Source organism: Drosophila miranda, chromosome 4, assembly GCF_003369915.1.
Source record: "Drosophila miranda strain MSH22 chromosome 4, D.miranda_PacBio2.1, whole genome shotgun sequence".
Classification (NCBI taxonomy): domain Eukaryota; kingdom Metazoa; phylum Arthropoda; class Insecta; order Diptera; family Drosophilidae; genus Drosophila; species Drosophila miranda.
The window spans coordinates 7,243,998-7,253,033 of NC_046677.1; the positions used below are offsets into that span (position 1 = coordinate 7,243,998).

At 46.0% G+C, this 9,036-nt stretch overlaps 1 protein-coding gene across 2 annotated transcripts; it reads right to left on the minus strand.

The window, feature by feature from the left end:
* Positions 1–607: 607 nt before the first annotated feature.
* On the minus strand, positions 608–8,799 carry LOC108163966 (protein tiptop). Of its 2 annotated transcripts, XM_017299521.2 has the most exons (4): positions 8,684–8,797; positions 7,770–7,992; positions 4,002–6,550; positions 608–3,557 (listed from the first exon to the last, which is right to left on the minus strand). In XM_017299521.2, exons 2-4 carry the CDS (start codon positions 7,823–7,825, stop codon positions 2,989–2,991), a joined length of 3,174 nt encoding a protein of 1,057 aa, XP_017155010.1. In that variant the 5' UTR covers positions 7,826–7,992; positions 8,684–8,797; the 3' UTR covers positions 608–2,988. The 2 variants fall into 2 exon arrangements, with proteins under 2 accessions (XP_017155010.1, XP_017155009.1); XM_017299520.2 differs by having other exon boundaries at positions 7,770–8,799.
* Between the last annotated feature and the right edge of the window lie 237 nt (positions 8,800–9,036).

Sequence of the window (9,036 nt, forward strand, 5' to 3'; positions counted from 1 at the left end):
TAGTTTCCATAGACTTTTGATACTCATTGTTCCATTTTGTTAAGAAAGATTCCATAAATCTCTTTCAGAGTGAATTCTTGGATTCCAGCACAGAAGTAACGTTGAAATATTCTTCATTTCAGTTAATCTTACACCTATTAATCCTTCAAATATTTAAAAAAAAACCAAAGACTATAAAATTACTAAGATGTGGCATAAGGCACCAAAAAAGCTGTGCTATTAAGGAGTTTTTCGTGAAGTTCGGTCCCCAGAATCCAATAACAAAATACACAGTTTTTGGCAAGGCGCCAGAAGAGAATTTCAGTATACGTACCACGAAGAATGGAATGAAAAAATGGTATTTTATAGACAAGAGAGGACGTTACACAGTACCAATTCTTCTGATCCCACTACAAAACCTCGTAGACTCCTCACAAAAGCCTTTGGGAAATACCAGCCCCAAAAATTCACCTTTTTTTCAATCGGAAACGTGCAACTTTTTATTGAACTCTTCTTTTTCGAACTATTTATTTTGGAAATTCCTTTTGTGCCGCAAATTGCGGTCTAATTTTGAATCAAAGTATTCAATTTTTAGTGTGTGTTTAGAGAGAGAATAAATATAAAATCATTTAAATGTTATTTTGAATGCTGCGCCTTTATTGCATTTATTACATATATATAACTTACACTTACGATCCTAAAGGGAGGGGATTTTTGGGGGGAGGGCTGGGATGGTGTTACAGGGCATAGGATTGTTAGAGGAGGGCTGTGGGCATGGCGAAAAGGAAGCGAACGGTTTCGTTTTATAAATAATATCACAAAAACTCAAATACAAGTCGTATACATAAGTATTTATATCGTATATCGTATCATTATAGATGTAAACTATTCCCGATGATAGATTGATGCTCATGATGATGTTGATGATTGATAATGATGCTTGAAATGTTTTACATTCTCTGTAAGGATTCCTCTCTTCCGCCGAGAGGCTCTTCTCTTAGGTTTAGTTCTTAGGTTAGATATTCAAGATTCTTCTTAGTTATTGTTTGAGATTGGAGTTGCTGGTATACATGGGTTGTATATGGTATTCATATATGTATATATAATTTGTATATAATATTTATATAGTTGTTGTTGTTTTTTTTTTGTTAAAATTGTGTTGCGTATACATGCGTTGCTGTGGCTACATTTTGATTTCGACTTTCTTCAAGAACATATAGCTTTTAACCTATCTTTAAGTACAGATATAGCTTTCCGTATCATTCAAGATACATATGTTTATATAGTTTTTTTTTTGTATTTTATGGAAGGAAAGTGCTATTTGCTAATTATTTACATTTATATAATGCATAATTTTTTTGGGTATAACTTTCTTCTTCTTAAAGGTTTCTTTCAGGTTAACTTTGATTTTTTTTTTTTTCGTTTAGGTTTAAGTTTTTTCCAAGAGTTTTACGTATACTGCGTTGCATTTGTTTTTGTAAATTGCTTAAATTTAATGATTTAATTTGTATAATTATGTTTAAGTATTTCGATTTTGGTTTTTGGCACGCTTTATTTTTTCTACCAGGAACTGCGGAATCAGAATAATATATATAGCTTCCATGGGAACGATCGAGCCGAATTTAAGATCCATTTATCATTCAAAAATATCGACATACAAAGAAAACAAAGTTTTTTCGCTAGAGTCCACTTTTTTTTGGTTCACTCAAATTCCGCCACGCTCATTCGCACTCAAGAGTGTTGTCCACTCAAAACCCGTTCCGTTGCACTCAATAGTTCTGCTTCTCTTTCGCTCTCTCGTTCACCCCACCTACTTTGTTGTTTTTTCTCTCTTGCTTTCGCCTCCATCCAATCCAACTTTGACGAACTCGTGTCGTCGCCTTTCGTCAAGCGGTTCGCTCCGGCACCTATGGTTGTCCCTGTCTGGCGCGAACTGCACCCGCCCGCTTTTGTGATGGACAGCAGTTCGTCAAAGTGGTGGTAATTGAATTTCTCAAGCACTGCACTGCACTCGCGCGTGCGACTGCGATGGCATGCTGTCTGATTGGGAAACAATAAAGCCGGACAAAACACATAGCCAGCGGAGACTGACATCACTCTCGATAAGAGAGAGAGAGAGAGAGAGAGCATGGAACAAAGGGGAAACAGAATGCTGTTGGACTGTTGGGGAAATATTCAGCAAAAGTAGGGGAAATATTTTGTGCAGAGAGAGGAGAGTAGAACAAGAGAGAGAGAGAGCTTTACGAGAGAGAGTCTTAAATTTGGGAGCGTAAATTAGCTGCAGATATTCTCAATGTTATGCTCCACTCTCTCCATTGATCTCTGAAATGAAATCAAGGCACAAAACAGGAATCTCAACTGCTATTTGGGGTTTACACTGTGCAACAGAATAATGGTAATGTTAGTAGAGACTTCTGTTAAAAACGGTTTTTTTTTGGTAATCAGATTTATGGCCACAATAAAAAAATGTCTTATAAATACAGTGAAAGCTCTCTTGGGCGGACAGGGGGCTAAACTCTAAATATGATATGTCCGCCTAATGGAAGAGATTCATTAGGAAAAAAAATGAAATAATTTATGGAAATAAGTATTATTTCTTTCAAGAAACATGTCTTTCGATTGAAGGAAACTTTCCGTTGGTAGAACTTATGGAATAACTTATGGAGTCAAAGGATCTCGGATCTCGTAGATGTATCTTTAATCTTTAGTTAGATTGGTTCTAGGAATAGGTTAAGGAACTGTCCGGCAGTTAAGATTTTTTTGGAAAAAGATTGTTTTGATATTTTTCTAGTCAAGGAAACAGTCGGCTAGTAGAACTCTTATTTGTAAAACTTTTAGGGGCCTGTAAATTGTAAATTCGAACTAAAAAACTGTCCGCCCGTAGAGCTTTCGCTGTAGAAAAACATTCAAAAGTTTCACAATTTAGTCGGAGATCTTAGGAATTCCTCTATAACATTCTTTAGTATAACAGACCCACTCCTCATCCTTCTTCGGCAGGTATGCCACTCCTTAGGCATTCTTCGATGACAGCTGCTTGGCCAATTCCGTGTACTTCAAGAACTTTGACTGCGGACTCTCGTCATACGGATTGATGGTGGGCGATGGCGATGGTTGCTGTGCCGCTGCCACTGCCGGACTCCTCGAAGCGGATCTCTTGGGCGAGGCCATTGGCAGGGACTTTGGTGACTGTGCTGCAGCTCCTGGCGACTTCATGGTGGGCGAATCCTCGCCATTGTCCTTGACAAAGTGCACCTTTGAGAGGTGATGGCGATAGGCCCCCTTCGACCCGAACGGCGTATCACAGAAGGAACACTTGATGATGGACGCATCGCCACCGCAGCCGCTGCTGGCGCTCAGCACCGCCTCGTTGCAGGCCCAACTGAAGGCCACCAGATCGTTGCCCCCGTTGCCCATTCCCGATGTGGCAGAGCCTGTTGTTGTGGTTGCAGCACTGCGCGTATTGGAGGCTGGTGGATCTGTTGTATCGCACAGCTTCTGCAGTGCCGCCAAAGGATGGGCCTTTGGTTTTTTAGTGGATATATTGCTTGTGTTGTTGTTATTGTTGTTATAGCAGTGTCCTGGAAATAAGGAACAGGTTTTAGAATCGGTTTTGTATATAGAGAAGAGGGGTTAAATAGATGGATGTGAATGATCTGTGGTTTGGCAATGAAGAGTGGGGATCCCTGGAAACTGACTGTAATATTCCTTAAAAAATGAAAGAAATTAATAATAAATGAAGGTATATCATTTATTCTTCTCCGATCTAACAGAATCGTATAAATGTTCTTTATAGAAAACTCTGAAATATCTCTTTCAAGGAAACAAGGTTCCATAGAATCTGTCAACCGTTTCTTTTAAGGAATGGTTTTATTTCCTGAATGGAAAAAGTTCCCTGAATGAAGTAGAACCTGTACCATTTACAAGTTACAGATTCACTTGCTCAGAATTTGTTCTCCACTCTGTAATTCCCCCACAGATCATCTCAAGTAAACCCACATCTTTATAGGAGAGTCTCCACTTACCCGTATTATTATTATTATTATTCGCTTCCACTCCGCTCAGCTGATCGAACATCGAATTCAAGGCCAATAGACTTCCACTATCCGTAGCCGTTCCTCCTGTCGTTGCCTGTGGCGATGGCGATTCGCTGTTGGATCTGGGGCTCTCCCGTAGATTTCCGGCCGTTGAGTCCATGCTAAACTCCTTCTTCACGTTGATGTGCTGCCGTGGACTGGCCTCCATTTCTCCATGATCCAGCTCCAAGGGTTCCGCCTTGATGGTCGGCGGTGCAGGAGGCGGCGGCGCTTGGGCTGGTGCTGGTGTGTCCGGTGTCCTTCGGGGTGTGGCCTGCTGTCTATCCGGCGTATAGGCGGACTCCACGCGGCTGGCGCTGCTCGATTCGCTGGCACTGCGATCGCGCGAGGCGTAGGAGGAGCGCAGCAGGTGCATGGCATGGGCATCCATCAGGGGCTTTGTGTAGTCGCTGCTATCGTCGATCCCCAAGCGCTTCAGGATGCTGGCGCCCAGAGGTGTGCCCATATCGGAGTATCCCCCTCCGCCGGGGTGCAGGCCACGCGATCCCCTCGACTCGAAGCTCTTCTCGATCAGCTGCTCCAGGGCATTCAGCACGGATGGTGGCTTCTCGCCCGTCATCCCAGGACTCGGCAGGCGATCCATCGACTGGCTCTGGCCATGCGGACGCCTGGGGGGGATGGGTATGCTGTCGCCCAGGCACTTGCGTATGTGCTCCACAAACAGAGCCGTCTCGATCTTGCTGCCACACTTCTCGCAGGTGATTTTCGTGGCGGCCGCAAAGTCCCTCAAGGGCTTCAGGGCCGAGTCCAGACTGGAGTTGGAGCCGGAACGCTCTAGTTCAAGGAGTTTTCTCACCGGCAGAGACTTCTTGCGCTTCTCGTTGCGTGTCTGACGCCCGCGTTTGGAGTTCACTGCGGTGGCTCCTCCTCCTCCTCCTCCTGCAGTGGCAGGCGGTGCCGGTGGCGATACCGAAGAGGACGAGGACATGGTCGATGGAGATTCCTTGTAGTGGGACTGCTGGGCCATGTGGGTGCTTAGATCCTTGAGCGTGGAGAACGCCTGATCGCACACCTTGCACGTGAGCACCGCACTGACGCTGGCAGACGCTGTGGTGCCACCACTGCTGGCCGCCGGAGGAGGCGCTGCTGGGCCTCCCTCCCGCCCGTTGGGTGCAGCATTGGGTCGCTCGCGCTCGTCTCCTGACTTCCAGGAGATGATCTGCTCTTGGGATATGATGTTCGTGTAGTGCTGCGTCTCCTGCATGTGGCTGGTCATCTCCGCCAGCGAGCGGAAGCTCTGCCCGCACCACATGCACTTGAGGATCTGTCGCGTCTGCTCCGCCCCCTTGCCCAGCCACACGTCCTGGCCGCGCACCAGCTTCCGGGGCAGCGGCATCGTTTCCTTGATGAGCATATTCAGCTCCGATTTGGAGGAGTTCGAGGATGTGGTGGAGGTGCTGCTGCTGCTGGAGCAGGCCGAGGTGGAGGTGGATGTGGGCACGCGGGTCATCGGTTGATTCCCTGCGCCGACTGCGGCGGCGGAGGAGGGTGAGGGTATCTGCACGCCACAGTGCTGCGTCTCCTTCATGTGGGTCGTGAGGCTGGCCAATGTGGCAAAGCTCTGCTTGCACCACACGCACTTGAACACGTCCTTGGCGGCATCCGCGCCCTTGTTCAGCCAATGGGATTGCCAGGCGCTGTGTCGTCCACCTGCACCACTGCCTCCTCCCGCCGATGCGGATGCTGTCATACTCCTGTGGCTGTGGCTGCTGCTGCTGCCGCTGCTGCCGCTGTTGCTCGCTGGCGGTGGCGTCTCCAGGCGGCTCATTTCGCTCATCTTCTCCAGCGCTTTGGTGGCCTCACTGGGCGCCATCTTCTTGGCCGCCACTGCCGCCAGGTAGGGATTCAGGGGTGGCACCCAACTGCCCGGCGGGAGCGGGGATTTGTAGTCCGTGGCACGTGGCAGCTTGCGGACAGGGGAATCCCTCTCTCGCTCCTCCACCGTCGTCTGTCGCTTCCTGGTGCTCACCGACAGATCCAGGGGTCCATTGTCGCCCGATTCCGCCGGCTCTGGTTCCGGCTCCGGCTCCTCCTCATCGCTGGCCATCACCTCCGCCTCCTCGCTGGAGGGTCTCTTTCGGCTAAAATCCAGTGCCGGGGCCTCCTCCTCGGCCACCATGCTTCCGGGTGAGCCCATTCCTGCCGCCTGTTGCGTCGCCTGCTGCACCAGTGAGGCCGCTGCCGCCAGAGGATTCGTCAGCAGCAGGTGATTCTGTTGTGCAGCCGCCAGGTATGCGGCCATCGCTGCCGACTGCGGTGGCAGCAGTGCCGCGGCAGCTCCTGGCGCCAGTGTGGCCGTCAGAGGCAGTCCCACGGTGGGGGAGGTGGGCGTGTGCGTAGGCGTGGGAGTGGGCGCCGGCGTGAGGCAATCATTGGCGGAGCAGTGCGACTCATTCGACGGACACCGGCCATCGCCCGGCGCCGCGCCCGCAGAGGCATTCGATTCGCGGGACTGGCAGCGCGGACTGGCCAATTCGCTGGAAAGGATTCGAAGGGGAAACGGGTTTTAAATGGAGGTGCCATCAGGGAAGGAAGGTTCTCTATTGGAATAAATGGAAGTGGCAGCAGATATACCTTAAAATCCCAAGCTCTACAGATGCTAAAGGTTCATATATTTTTCATGTATTTCCTCATCATATAATCCCATAAGATCTCTTCTACTAATATCTAGTTTTAGGAACCTTTTCAGGGCACCGGCAGGTCTGCTGATTGGGAAATATACAGTTGGAAGTCTTCTTCATAAGCTAGGCATTATCTTCAGGAGTACCTTTCGATCCTACGATCTTAGGAGGAATCCCCAATGGATGTTCTAGCAAAAGTTTTGCAGGAAAACTTCTTCAACTACAAGACTAAGTAAACTTTAATTCCTTCAGAACTAGAACCCTCTTAGTTTCTCCCTAGTCACAGTTCCATAAAATTTCTATAATTTCTAACCACTTTTCAAAGTAATTAGAACCTGTATCATCATTAAGTAACACACTCTTGTATCTACTGTTCTCTAGACACGTTTTCTCAGTATCAATCTATCATTTATTCACTCTCTTCACCTGAGAAACCTGAGTAGTTCACTTAATATATAATTAATGATATTTCATTTCAAATTATAATCTATAATGATTGAAATTTTCCCAACTATAAAACTATAACTATAATTATTTCCTATGCTAAATCTATGCTTTTCTTTCCTATATTCCATGAAAAAATCTAAGCTTTTATTTCTTAGAAAAGAACGTAAATCTTCACTGAAGAGACCCTCTGTAGGAGGTTAAAAAAACACTTAAACTGAACACTAAATCTTTTTTATTCAAATCTATAATCTTTCTTCTATTGAAGAAAGTTCTTGAGATGCCCATGACCCCAACACAGAACAGGACACTTCTACACCTTCGTATTTCCCATAAAAAAAATCTCAAAAAATTAAACACAAATCTAATTTTTGTATTAGCTGCCCCAACAATTCAAACAAAATATTCCATTTAAATTCTCATTCGTCAACTACATATTTCCCCATCAAATAATTATCAAAAACAAAACTCAACTTTGAACCGAAACAACATTGAAATATTCCTAAGAAAAACAAAAGCAAACAAACTTTAAGCTTCACACACAGACATTCCACAAACTCTGTTGCCACATTCCACAAGCATAAAGGAGACGGGGAGAGGGGAAAGGGGGGGAGCACCACTCTACACTCACCTTGCACTCAATGCCTGGCGATAGATCTCCAGCATGACAGCCTCGTGCAGCATCATTTTGTGGCAGCAATTATTTTTGGGGCTTCACTTTTCTTTCAAATATTATTTATTTCTTTATATTTAGAACTATTTAAGATTACTGTTGTTTGGTAATTAATTTCGTCGCTGCCATTGATAGCGTTCTGTTCGGTTCGGTTCGGTTTTTTGGATTTGTTTGTGTCACACTTTTTCGAAAAACATATGCGAAAAAAAACGCGTTGAATTTTATTTTTGTTCGCCTCAAGAAATTTGAAATTCTTAAGCACAGAGCGGGGGGGCGTGGGGTGGGTAGGCAGAGGCAGAGCCTTTCCTCACTCGTACGTGTGTGTGTGTGTGTGTGTGAACGTGTCAGTTTCGTGTTGAGCTTCTATCAAAAACACACACACGTCAAATAAATCAAATGTCACAATGGCAAGGGCCAGGAACAACGGGGCTGTAGAGGAAGGGAGGGGGTGGGGGGGATAACGACAACGACGACGGCGACTGATGACGAACGCGTATCAATGTGTGCGTGCGTGTGTGTGTGTGTAGTAGTTGTTGTTGCGGTCAAACTGCCGCCAATTCCAAGCAGAAGCAGCGACAGAGGCAGCACCAGCAGCACTTCCTTCTTCTCGTCCACCCATACACTTTCACCAACAACAGCTGCGTGTGTGTGTGTGTGTTTGTGTGTTCGTATCTGTGTGATGGCTATTAATTTAATGTTTATTAATATTATTTATTTCGGTTTCTGGCACGATTTTTATAGGATTTTTTATTTGTTTGCTTTGCGACTAGAATTTAAGTTCGGTTTTTTTTCGTTGATTATTTTGTGTGTGTTTTGTTTGCTGATTGACAAGCGCGTTCTTGTTTGCAATGTGTCGTCTAACACCCGAGTACCGTTATAAGCGCCACTCTAACTGTGATTGTCGCCACCGCTGTGATTTCGGGCGATTAAAAACGCTACAATCAGCAGCGACATGATGTCTACGCTCAGCCGAACGAAAAGAGACAGACGTCTTTCGTTGTCGACGCGGAGCTGACAGCAGCACAAGCAGGCAGCAGCAGCGACAGCCAGCAGCGGCAGAGCATCAGAGAGAGAGCAATCAAACTGAGAGATAGATTGCAGCAGAAAGCGTGAGAGAGAGAGAGAGCGAGAGCCGCAACAACAGAACGGACGTTTTCCCCATTAAATTGATATATTGAGAGAGCGAATGATAGAGGGAAGATAAAACGCATGCGCTGGCTGGCTG

What these genes read in the sequence shown, in the direction of transcription:
- LOC108163966 (XM_017299520.2), bottom strand. Translation starts at nt 7,825, where the DNA reads ATGATGCTGCACGAGGCTGTCATGCTGGAGATCTATCGCCAGGCATTG. An exon ending in CGCCAGGCATTGAGTGCAAG is followed by an intron (nt 6,551 to 7,769) that starts GTGAGTGTAGAG and finishes AATCCTTTCCAG; the next exon opens with CGAATTGGCCAGTCCGCGCT. An exon ending in TAATAATAATAATAATACGG is followed by an intron (nt 3,558 to 4,001) that starts GTAAGTGGAGAC and finishes CCTTATTTCCAG; the next exon opens with GACACTGCTATAACAACAAT.